Source organism: Gadus morhua, chromosome 23 (assembly GCF_902167405.1).
Source record: "Gadus morhua chromosome 23, gadMor3.0, whole genome shotgun sequence".
NCBI classification, from domain to species: domain Eukaryota; kingdom Metazoa; phylum Chordata; class Actinopteri; order Gadiformes; family Gadidae; genus Gadus; species Gadus morhua.
In genome coordinates this window covers 6,803,560-6,816,100 of record NC_044070.1, presented here as the reverse complement: position 1 = coordinate 6,816,100, position 12,541 = coordinate 6,803,560, and the positions used below count along the sequence as shown (strand labels likewise).

The window sequence follows — 12,541 nt, the reverse complement described above, 5'->3', positions numbered from 1 at the left end:
CCAGAAGGGTGTACATACAGTACATTGGTGCGCAGTAATGAGCAGGGGAAATATGGAGAGATTGAACATATTACAAGTATAATCTTTAAAACAATTATTTACATTTATTTAACAAAACATATATTATATCAACAACCCTATACAGTAAAATCACATAACACAAATACTACAACAATCGTAAAGGTCTGTGCCTCAAACCAATGCATCTTCCCACTCCCTCCCCTCTCCCCAACACAAAGGTTGTAGTAGGACCATAAAGAGACCATGCCTCTATCTAACAAGTTTTGGGACTCTAGTCAATAATGGCGATGCTATTGAAATTTTACCATTGTGGTCGTTTTCAGTTTTGCACTTTGCAGACGGTCCCTAAGATCGTGGCTGAAAGCCGACAGCTCATAGAAGCCAATGCAATTCACCGTTCGCTAAAGACGGCTCGTTTGGATGAAAACCATGTTGTAGCTGGTTCTCTAGGTTCCTACACTCAATTGTGTCGCAACAATGTTTCACTGATGATCTATTGAACTGCAAACTCTGAATCTGCCAATTTATTTCCAACTTTACGGAAGTTCCACTCCGTTTATATGCTTTACTCACGCAGCGTGAATTGACCTGGATATGAAGCGTCGGTAGTGCAAAATAATAGGCCTATTACATTAGTTTTTGAAAGAGATAAGAAGGAGCTCTCCTCTCCGTTTATATGCTTTACCCACAGTATATGAACTGACCTGGATATGAAGCGCATATCCAGCACCTAGCAGCAACCTACCGCCGCTGCTAGGTGCTTATAGGGGAATCACTGATATGATATGTTCTAGTACTAACCCATTTTATGTGTTCACTTGTCAATTAAGGCCCTAAACTCCATCTCAGGCAGTGCCTTGTTTATGGTTGTGTTTTCTGTAATGTGTATGTAGTGAGAGGATGTGATTTCTTGGTACATATATGTTGCTGTTGTTTTCAATGCAGAAGACATTGGACTGTCCACATTGGAAAAATTTCCTTCGGTACATAAAGTCATTCTTATCTTAGGCTATGGAAAATAAAGTTTTCTGATGTGAATCTCCGTCCCAGTGCCTCTTTTAAGGATACTTTGCTGAACGACATCCGGAAGGCGAGGGAGAAGTACCAGGGGGAAGAGCTAGCAAAAGAGCTAACCCGCATCAAGCTGCGCATCGACAACACTGAGGTCCTGACTCAGGACATAGTCATGAACCTGCTCTTCTCCTACAGAGACATACAGGTACTCCATGCACTGCCTTACATTCACCTGTAGATACACACACACATCATTATGTCTTCATGAAGGACATAGTCATGAACCTGCCCTTCTCTCAGAGAGACATGCAGGTACACAACACAATATCATTTAACACACCCGTAGATACAGATACAGATACACAAAATCCTCAAAAAGCCTTTGACGATGAACCGGCTGTTTTCCTATAAGATACAGTGTTTCCCCTAGGATTGAGTTGCAGCAGCGGAGGTGAAATGTTTTTTTTTCCACTCGCAAATTTTTTGGTGTGCTCGCAAAGCGTACCCTGCCGGGAGGTTTCTATGTGCCTGCCGGCACCAGAAGGGTGTACATACAGTACATTGGTGCACAGTAATGAGCAGGGGAAATATGGAGAGATTGACAATTACAAGTATAATCTTTAAAACAATTATTTAACAAAAAATACCGTATATTATATCAACAACAACCCTATATACAGCTGTCGGCTGAAAGGCAACAGCTCACAGAAGCCAATGCAATTCACCGTTCGCTAAAGACGGCTCGTTTGGATGAAAACCATGTTGTAGCTGGTTCTCTAGGTTCCTACAATCAATTGTGTCGCAACAATGTTTCACTCATGATCTATTGAACTGCAAAATCTGAATCTGCCGATTTATTTCCAACTTTACGGAAGTTCCTCTCCGTCTATATGCTTTACTCAGGTGTGTGAATTGACCTGGATATGAAGCGTCCGTAGCGCAAAATAATATAACATTCGTTTTTTAAAGAGATAAGAAGGAGCTCTCCTCTCCGTTTATATACTTTACTCAAAAGTGTGTGAATTGACCTGGATATGAAGCGCATATCCAGCGTCCGAGGTGCACGGAATGTTATATTATTTTGCTTTGCGCAAAATAATATAACATTCGTATTTTAAAGAGATAAGCTGAAGCTCTCCTCTCCTCTTAAAAAAAAGAAATTCATTAGCGGCGGTCATATTTCAGCAGCTGCGTACCGCCGCTGCTAGGTGCATATAGGGGAAACACTGAGATATTTGCAAGGATAACATTGTAATATACACATCCTGTATCAGACATAGACAGCAAGTTCCACGTAAAGTAATCGTCCTGCTATCTATAAAATAATCACCGTTTAACAATCAGCCATGTACCACAGGTACGCCATACAACAAATAACATCATTAAAACATAATTACACGCATCCACACATACCACAAAAAAACATAATCACAGTTGTGAAAAGCATCACTCTTTACCCTGTGACCTCGATCTACGACCCAGGACTACGACGCCATGGTGAAGCTGGTTGACACCTTGGAGCAGCTGCCCACATGTGACCTGGCAACACAACCCATGATCCAGTTCCACTACGCCTTCGCCCTCAACAGGTACGCACCACAGGGCTTTCAATGTGTGGACAATCTCTGATAAGATGGAAACCGTAAGATGCTTCCTCGTTGGTCCATTGTTATTGAGCGGTCTGAGCCATAAACACATTCTCTGTTGGTATGGGATGAACCGTGCTGTTTTTTAACGGTGTAATCCGGACATCACGATTTTATGGGAAACTATGATTACATACTCTGTATGTCTTTATATGTATCTGTGTGTGTATCGGTCTCTCTCTCTCTCTCTCTCTCTCTCTCTCTCTCTCCTTCACACACCGGTCTGCAGGAGGAACAGTCCTGGAGACAGAGAGAAGGCCCTGTGTGTGATGCTCCAGGTGTTGCAGTCCTGTGAGCACCCGGCCCCAGACATGTTCTGTCTCTGCGGGAGGATTTATAAGGACATCTTCCTTGACTCGGACTGTAAGGACACAAAGAACCGAGACAACGCAATACAGTGGTAGGTGGAACCTTACCCGTATTTTGAGGATCCAGACTTGTCCTTAAAGCTTTATCCTGAGTTTATGTTTTTATCTCACATTGAGCAGGTTACTTATTGTTAACATTCAATCTTACTAATCATTTCTCTTACCAAGCTTTACCAATTATGCATTTAAAATAAAATATCTCCCTGTAAACACTGACCTCATCAGCCCATCTTGTTATCTCAGGTACAGAAAGGGATTTGAGTTGCAGCCAACTCTGTACTCTGGTATCAACCTGGCCGTCCTCCTCATAGTGGCCGGACAGCAGTTTGAGAGCTCAATTGAACTGAGGAAAATAGGTGAGAGGAGTGAAAGGGAAGTCCTAACACATCAATTGACACAAATTCCCACATTTTACCCCTATTTCTTTATTGTGTAGTCATTTTGTGTCCACTTCAAATTCATCCTTTGTGCTATTTATTGTATTTGACCTCTCTCCTTATTATTGTCGTAGCCTGAATGCATTTATATTGCATTCCGAAAAGCATATTGTTATTTATGAGCAAAGGTGCGGAAAGTAGGATCAAAAAAGGTTTGTTTGTTAGTTAGTTTTCTCACCTTCTTCTACCATCCCTGTCCCAGGTGTGAGGTTGAACAGCCTCTTGGGTCGTAAGGGTTCCCTGGAGAAGATGAACAACTACTGGGACGTGGGCCAGTTCTTCACCGTTAGCATGCTAGCTAACGACATTCCCAAAGCTACGCAGGCCGCCGAAAAGCTCTTCAAACTTAAGCCACCTCTTTGGTAATAGCAAAGATGAAACCAATGAAAGTTATTTTATGAACATGAATTAATTTGTACAATTGTTAAGTGAATAAATCTTAGAACCCTTATATGTGCTAGTCATTTAGCAGGCTAGCTCATATTAGCTCGGCAACTGTAACATAATTGCTATAGAAATGATCAACCCCTAAATTACCCCTTTAAACTCAATACAGTCATTATTAAAGGCACCCAGTGCAACTTTATTTAATCATTCAATGAAAAATAAACATTCAATTTCTAGTCTTTTTTACACGTAGTAAGTTTCAATAACTCCATACCATTACATATCGACATTCAAGGAGCAAAGATGAGACGTCGTTGTGTGGTGAGAACTGATAGAAAATCGTAAACAACAACAATCGCCGGTGGGGAGAAGCCATTTTTCCATTGACTGGAAGCCTGCTTTATTTATTGTAGGTTACAAAAAATAAAGAAAATGGCGGCATTGTTGTTGTTATCGATTTTCTATCAGTTCTCACCACACAACGACGTCTCATCTTTGCTGCTTGAATGTCGGTATGTAATGGTATGGAGTTATTTAAACTTACTACGTGTAAAAAAGACTAGAAATTGAATGTTTATTTTTAAGCCTCGAAAGTTGCGCTGGGTGCCTTTAATAGAAGTGTACGGAAGTGATTAATGATTGTGCCAAAATATTTCTTTGCTAATGTTGAGTAATATTTCTAATTTAGCAAGTCAACTGTAATAGTATAATTGAATTAATATAAAACAAGGAAACACTTCCATTTGTCTTCATTACCATAATGAAATTATTCCTGGTGTTTAAACTCCAGCATATACATTTCAGGCCTAACCTAGTCTGGCCACTCTCCATCCCTGTATCTTTATGTTTCCAGGTATCTGCGTTCAGTGGTCCAGAACCTGCACTTGATCCAGCGGTTCAAGAAGCCCCCTGTAGAACATTCTGCCCAGCGGGAGAGGCTCAACTTCTGGATGGACATCATCGTGGAGGCAACCCGGGGAACAACCATTGGTCTCAGATTTCCGGTACTAACCCATGAACCCTGTACACTAAGGCCACCGTCAATTTAAATGTCTGATAGGTTACTATGAAATCCATTGAGTCCCAATTACCCGTATTGGTCCGAATATAAGACGACCCTGATTATAAGACGACCCCCCGTTTTCAACACAAACATTTAGAAAAAAAGATTTGCTGACCAGATTTGCGCTGACTGTTGGCATCTTTGAGACGTTGTTTTTGTGCTCGCCATCTTCTTACGTTACACTCCGTGACCTCGAACTTCTTGGCAGCTTGGCAGTTGTTACTTGACTCTGCCTTATTGACGACCATTATTTTAAAATGGGCATTATAGCTCGTCCACTGTTGTTGATTGACCTGACCCACTTTTGAGCCACTTTACTCAACCGGTAACGGGCTGGTTGTTAAGGACGCTGGACTACTTCTTCCCGGAACCAATTTTTGGCGCCACCTGGGGCCGCGAATGTGTATCAGCATTTAAAGGGAAAGCGAAGAAGAGAAGCTGCGCTTTGAATGCTGCGCTCTGAATACTAGACCCAGAATATAAGATGACCCGACTTTTTCGGACCTATTTCGAGGGGGAAAAAGTCTGTCTTATAATCGGACCAATACGTTACTAACTTTGTTATCAATAAGAGGGATTGATTCTAAGTTTCCGAGAAATATATGAATTATTTTAGTTTATCATACTTAAGTAAATTCCTCAGAATGTCTGTTTTGCTTAAAGGTTACTGTACCTGTAAACGTATATTGTATCTCTCTCTCTCTCTCTCTCTCTCTCTCTCTCTCTCTCTCTCTCTCTCTCTCTCTCTCTCTCTCTCTCTCTCTCTCTCTCTCTCTCTCTCTCTCTCTCTCTCTCTCTCTCTCTCTCTCTCTCTCTCTCTCTCTCTCTCTCTCTCCTCCCCCCCCCCCCCCCCCCTCCCCCTCTCTGTCTCTCTCTCTCCCTCTGTCTCTCTCCCTATCGGTCTCTCTCGCCCTCCTGGTCTGTCTCGGCCCCTCTCTCTGTCAGGTTTTGATTCTGGAGCCCACTAAGCTGTACCAGCCCTCCTACGTGTCCATCAACAACGAGGCAGAGGAGAAGAACGTCTCCATATGGCACGTGTCTCCCGCAGAGACGGTGAGATCCACCAACTGAACCTAACCCTAACCTCTATAGTCATACCAAACCATGAACTCTACATTGACAAGCCGTCACCTGACAACTATGCAACCTGAAAGAGCTCTGTGAGCTCTCTGAGCTCTGAGCCCTTTCTGGATGATCACTACAGTTCATGACCCACGACTGAAAGACACTAAAACGTTGTCCCGTTTTCCTCTCATGTTCCAGAAAGGCATCCATGAGTGGAACTTCACCGCCACCGCCATCAAAGGCATCAGGTTGGCATTACCTTAGTCCAAACACAACGCTTTATAGGATGGCTCCATGCTCTATCTGCACCAGAAGCAGTCCAACCACTACCACAGAAAATAAACAAAGTATTTATTGTCGCGCTTCAACATACATTTTAATAATTCCCCATCCCCCGTTCTTCACCTTTGCTTGTGTCCACAGTATCAGTAAATTTGATGAGCGCTGCTGTTTCCTCTACGTGCACGACAACTCTGACGACTTCCAGATCTACTTCTCCACCGAGGACCAGTGTGCACGGTTAGTGTGTGTGTGTATGTTTCTGTATGTTTATAAGCAGGTTGTTTTTCATATGGTTGTTTGGACATGTGGGAAATGTGTGTGATTGATATGTATGGTAACATAATGTAATGATTTCATTCATATACTGTTGGTTTGTGTTTGTGTGTGTGTGTGTGTGTGCGTGTGTGTGTGTGTGTGTGTGTGTGTGTGTGTGTGTGTGTGTGTGTGTGTGTGTGTGTGTGTGTGTGTGTGTGTGTGTGTGTAGGTTCTGCTCTATGGTGAAAGAGATGATCTCTGATGGTTCAGGAAATGCTGTGGAACTGGAAGGGGAGGGGGAAGGAGATACACTGGAGGTCAGCTTGTGTGAGTGTGTGCGTGTCAGTTTGTACAAGTGTGTGTGTGTGTTTGTGTGTGTGTGTGGTAATGTGCCCTATTTTTAAAAAATGTAAAAAATATATGAAAAGCTTTAATGTAAAGCTACCACGTGTGAGTGTTTGTTATTTGTGTGTGTGTGTGTGTGTGTGTTTGCGTGTGTGTGTGTCTGTGTTTCGCTGTATGTGTGTATTTCACTCTATTTGTGTGTTTCTGTGTGTGTGTGTGTGTGTGTGTGTGTGTGTGTGTGTGTGTGTGTGTGTGTGTGTTGCAGTACGAGTACGACATCAACGAGACGGGGGACCGGGTGGTCCTGGGGCGGGGGACCTACGGGGTGGTCTACGCCGGCCGGGACCTCAGCAACCAGGTCCGCATCGCCATCAAGGAGATCCCAGAGAAGGACAGCAGGTAGGGGGAGAGAGAGAGAGAGAGAGAGAGAGAGAGAGAGAGAGAGAGAGAGAGAGAGAGAGAGAGAGAGAGAGAGAGAGAGAGAGAGAGAGAGAGAGAGAGAGAGAGAGAGAGAGAGAGTAATCAAAGCTAAATTATTAATTTAGCTTTGATTACTCAACTATTAATATTTTGTATCTATTAGTTATTATAGACATTAATTCATAACATGAGCTCGTGACATGCTGCCGGTGGTCCTGGACCGAGGGACCACCGCCCAGGCGTAAACATGAGGGGGTCCCGGGCATCACCCTTCTTCCTCCCTCCCCCCAAGGTATTCCCAGCCCCTCCACGAGGAGATCGCGCTCCACAAGTACCTGAAGCACCGCAACATCGTCCAGTACCTGGGCTCAGTCTCCGAGGACAGCTACATCAAGATCTTCATGGAGCAGGTCCCTGGAGGTAGGAGCCACTGGGTTCTGCCTTCGCTGACGGGCTCTGCTCTATCGTATGCCTCCGGTGTACTTTATGTCTGCCCCGTCGGGCCCCCATTGCCCTCCTCACCGTCCCTGGAAGGAGGGGTCCCTCTCCTCTGTGTTCCTTCTCCAGGCTCCTTCGCTCTGGGTTTTGGAGCTTGGAGTTTGTCTTGGTCCTTCAGGGGGGTCGTATAGTGTGGGCCTGTGAAGCCCTTCTGATTCCTATAGCTACTAGTCTACACTTTGTTGGTTATTTTTTCTTTTACAAAATCGTTGGCTTGCAGTGCAGAAAATTGTTGTTGTCCTTTTTAATGAAAACAACAACCCTTCGAGTCCCAGGGCTCGATACTCAGGACCCCTCTATGAACCGCTGTGTCTCGGGTCCCCAGGGAGCCTGTCTGCTCTGCTGCGCTCCAAGTGGGGGCCCCTGAAGGAGGCCACCATCATCTTCTACACCCGGCAGATCCTAGAGGGCCTGCGCTACCTCCATGAGAACCAGATCGTCCACCGAGACATCAAGGTAGCCTAGCGCCGTCTGTAGCAGGAGAGGATACAGAGCCTGGTAGAGCACTAAGCATGCTGGGGTACGTAGCATGTTAGAGTGTCTAGCATGCTAGGGGTTAAGTAGCATGCTCGGGTACGTAGTACGTTGGGTTACGTGGTGTGCAGGGTATTAAGCATGGCATGGTACATAGCATAGTTTACAGGTTGAGGGTACCCAACATTTTAGGGTACGTATTACATGTTAAGGTTTTTAGCATGTTTGGATATTTATCAAGCTAGGGTACGTAGTGGGCTACCACAAGCATTGCAAAAACCTTTTATCTGATTTTCTCTCTCTCTCTCTCTCTCTCTCTCTCTCTCTCTCTCTCTCTCTCTCTCTCTCTCTCTCTCTCTCTCTCTCTCTCTCTCTCTCTCTCTCTCTCTCAGGGTGACAACGTGCTGGTGAACACATACAGTGGTGTGTTGAAGATCTCAGACTTCGGGACCTCCAAGCGTCTGGCGGGGGTGAACCCCTGCACAGAGACCTTCACTGGTAAGTCCTCAGGCAGGCTAGCCTGAGCAAGGGCCCACTAGCAGAGCCTTGTGTCAACCAGACACTGTACTACTGCAGTAGGTGGAAGGACCATGGTTGGTATAGGGTGAAATACTTGGGTAAGTACATAAATCAGATAGTAAATGGTCCATACCTTTTAATTAGTTAGGTCATGGAAAAGTGTTCAGTATGTCTCCTATCGTTAGAAGATAACATTTTTTGTTTGAAGTAGATTATATCCCTGGTTCCCAACCTTTGACATACTGTGTACTACTAGATTGTCATAAACAACAATGACTTTATGAGGACCACATTATATGCAAACGATAAAAATAGATAAACACACATGCAGTGGCTGGGCAAAGGCTGCCAGTTCCCCCTTTTACAGACATTTATAACCACAAGAAGGTCGGGGCCAGTGGGTGAGGACAAAATAATTATAACCCAGCAATGCTGCTTAGTCTCCCGGGACCTTTGTTTAGGTTATACAATTAACCCAAAACATTGAATGGAAACCATTAATTGAAGAAATATCATTGAATTTGCAAAGCAACCCATATTATTTTTATAATAATAAGCCATAAATACTTTATTTGCTGGAAAATATTAGCAGTCATTTTTAATTGTCCATATATATTTTTTGCTTCATGTAAACGTGTCTTTATTTGGAATAAAATCCAACTACCACCTCCAGTACCCTTGTTCACCACCAGAGGTATGCGTAGCACAGGTTGCAAAACTGTGGACTACAGAACGTTTTAAACATATACGAAAGACAGCAGAACGATATCGTTCATCACAGAATATACTTAGCAGCAGGAGGTACAAGCCATCATCCTGGGGCCTTGGGACAGAGGGTCTGGGTGGCCTCCTTGAGGTCCTCCTGAGTCATCCACACCCTGTTGTCAAAAAGCAGCCCTGAGAGTCAAACAACCCTCAGAATGTTAAGAGCTGACATCAGTGACTATAGAAACACTCGCTCACATACACGCATAGACACTCTCTTACACACTCACACACACATACACACAAATACACACACGCACACACACAAATACACATGCATAGACACAATCACCCACTTACCGGTAACATGCACACACTAACACGCATTCGGGAAAGGATGTGCACAAACACACACAAACACGCACACACATTGATGACCATCTGCTGGCCACTGGTGTCCAGTGAAGCGTGTAATTTCATTAGCTAATCAAGAGGAAACAGGTGGATGTTTAAACTTTATAAGGTGTGTGTGTGTGTGTGTGTGTGTGTGTGTGTGTGTGTGTTTGTTTGTGTGTGTCTGTGTGTGTGTGTGTGTGTGTGTGTGTGTGTGTGTGTGTGTGTGTGTGTGTGTGTGTGTGTGTGTGTGTGTGTGTGTGTGTGTGTGTGAGTGTGTGTGAGTGTCTGTATGTACAGCCGTATCTGTCTCTATTCGTGGCTGTCTCTAGTGGCTGTCTCTGTCTCCTTACCATCGATCTTTCCTCGCCCCTTCCGAAAAGCCTTTCCGTGTATCCAAGCAGGACAGCCATACCAACCAGTGAAACCATTATGCAGACAGGTCTTAGCCGCGGGGAGCAGCTCAGAGCCCTCTGCTGGTCCCCACTTTATACAGTCTGCCATCTCCACCATAGCACTCACCCCGCAGTCCCTCGAACCAGCCACAAAGGGGCGACGTCTACACAGACAAGTTTGAAAGGAGGTTTGGTTGAAAATGTGCTTGACCTGTAAAGAAAAAGAGTGACATGAGCACGGCTCTGTTTCTGCAGGGTAACACGAGTTAGCAGCTCTCAGGATGGTGGCCCACAGGCGACAAAAGCTTCATCAAATCGAACACCTGCTAATGTTTATTACACAGCACATTGCAATACAAGCAACAAAGTATTTCCCATGGAAGCAGCCAAAATTATTGTTATGATAATGTGGTCAAATGATTAAAACAAGCAATAATCAGTCCAAAACATCAACAGATAATAACAATATGATAACTCATTCCTTTTGTTCACTGCTGTAATTATTTCCTTTATATTCCTAGCATTAAATCGGCGTCTTAAGGTTTGATTTTGAGGATTTCACCCCTGATCCTCCTCTGTGTTTGTCCAGGCACGCTGCAGTACATGGCCCCTGAGATCATTGACAAGGGCCCTCGGGGCTACGGGGCCCCGGCGGACATCTGGTCCCTGGGCTGCACCATCATAGAGATGGCCACCGGAAAGCCCCCCTTCCACGAGCTGGGGGAGCCCCAGGCCGCCATGTTTAAGGTGAGGGGTGTCCCACGCATGTTGTTTGAGTGTGTGTGTGTGTGGTTGTGTGTGTGGTTGTGTGTCTGTTTGTGAGCGTGAGTGAGAGTGTAACTGGGTAGCAGGGAGGGTGTTTGTGTGGTGTGTGTGTGTATGAATGTGTGTGTGTGTGTGAGTGTCTGTCTGTGTGTGTGAACCTTGATGCATATTGGGCAAGGGGAAGGAGCGGCATCACAGCAGTACACTTGCTGAGATTTGATTTGATTATTTGTTTGAAAACTGAAATTACCTAACTATTCGATTCTGAGACTGAAACATATTCTAACAGTGAATCAACTCTTGCGTCATGTTGCGTGTGTTTTCGCCTTTTAACTACAAAAAATTTACTTGGTTACTATTTACTGAAAGTCCTAAATGGTTCTGGAGATTAAAGGTAAGTTTATAACCCCTTAAGAAGCAAAGTGCTTCCATGGCTGGACTACAGCTGGTCCTGAGTTCTCTCTGTGCCTGTGTGTTGTTAAACAGTGTGTGTGTGTCTCTCTTCCTGGATCCGTGCGCTCCAGGTGGGCATGTTCAAGATCCACCCGGAGATCCCAGAGTCTCTGTCCCTGGAGGCCAAGTCCTTCATCCTGCGCTGCTTCGAGCCCGACCCCCACAAGAGGGCCAACGCCTCGGACCTGCTGAGAGACACCTTTGTCAGGCACAACACCAAGGGCAAGAAGAGCAAGATCGCCTTCAAACCCTCTGGTATGGAGAGGGGCTGGTGTGTTTGTGTGTGTGTGTGTGTGTGTGTGTGTGTGTGTGTGTGTGTGTGTGTGTGTGTGTGTGTGTGTGTGTGTGTGTGTGTGTGTGTGTGTGTGTGTTAGGGCTTTGACTTTTGCCCAAAAATCATATTCGAAGTTCATTAATATTAATATTTGAATATATTCGAATATTTATTGATAATATTTTGACCATTAAATGCCTTCAGTAAGACCTGGATTGGGCTTTGCGAGGTTTGTTTACCGGCGTTGCTATGGTTACCGGTCTTGCGTGTTCCAACGGTTTATTAGGTATCTAATAAATCGCTGTCTAATCAATACTTCATTCACTGCCTCTTCCGTGGTCATTACAATATTATGAATAGACTGCGTCGGGTTCTCCAACGTCTCTCCCTCTTGGCCTGCCCATAACAGGTTCGAATATTAAGGGCTGCCTAATATTCGTTCGAATTTTGATTTATTTTTTGATATTCAAATTATATTCGAATAACGAAGTTCGGAGTCAAAGCCCTAGTGTGTGTGTGTGTGTGTGTGTGTGTGTGTGTGTGGGTGTGTGTGTGTGTGTGTGTGTGTGTGTGTGAGTGAGATTGTCACTGGGGAGGAGGGTGCGTGTGAGTGGGGAAGAGGGTTAGTACGTGTCTGTGTGAGCGGGGAAGACTGTGTATGTGAGTGCGTGTACGTGTGTGTGTGTGCATGTGTAAGTGGGGTAGAGGTTATGTGTACGTGGAGGAGTGTGTGTTTGCAACATCCCCAATAAAACCATCAAA

At 44.5% G+C, this 12,541-nt stretch overlaps 1 protein-coding gene across 4 annotated transcripts in view; it reads left to right on the top strand.

Annotated features, from left to right (window-relative positions):
• map3k15 (mitogen-activated protein kinase kinase kinase 15) overlaps nucleotides 1–12,541 on the top strand; it is a 30,968-nt gene that overhangs the window by 7,328 nt on the left and 11,099 nt on the right. For all 4 annotated transcript variants that reach the window (XM_030349442.1, XM_030349444.1, XM_030349441.1 and 1 more), the window contains 16 exons: nucleotides 1,072–1,240; nucleotides 2,518–2,624; nucleotides 2,911–3,081; nucleotides 3,293–3,405; nucleotides 3,689–3,848; nucleotides 4,727–4,877; nucleotides 5,882–5,989; nucleotides 6,200–6,249; nucleotides 6,425–6,520; nucleotides 6,768–6,855; nucleotides 7,149–7,282; nucleotides 7,596–7,723; nucleotides 8,127–8,257; nucleotides 8,668–8,773; nucleotides 10,877–11,034; nucleotides 11,577–11,760. In XM_030349442.1, coding sequence (XP_030205302.1) covers nucleotides 1,072–1,240; nucleotides 2,518–2,624; nucleotides 2,911–3,081; nucleotides 3,293–3,405; nucleotides 3,689–3,848; nucleotides 4,727–4,877; nucleotides 5,882–5,989; nucleotides 6,200–6,249; nucleotides 6,425–6,520; nucleotides 6,768–6,855; nucleotides 7,149–7,282; nucleotides 7,596–7,723; nucleotides 8,127–8,257; nucleotides 8,668–8,773; nucleotides 10,877–11,034; nucleotides 11,577–11,760 — 2,054 coding nt within the window. The remainder of the gene's footprint in view (nucleotides 1–1,071; nucleotides 1,241–2,517; nucleotides 2,625–2,910; nucleotides 3,082–3,292; nucleotides 3,406–3,688; nucleotides 3,849–4,726; nucleotides 4,878–5,881; nucleotides 5,990–6,199; nucleotides 6,250–6,424; nucleotides 6,521–6,767; nucleotides 6,856–7,148; nucleotides 7,283–7,595; nucleotides 7,724–8,126; nucleotides 8,258–8,667; nucleotides 8,774–10,876; nucleotides 11,035–11,576; nucleotides 11,761–12,541) is intronic.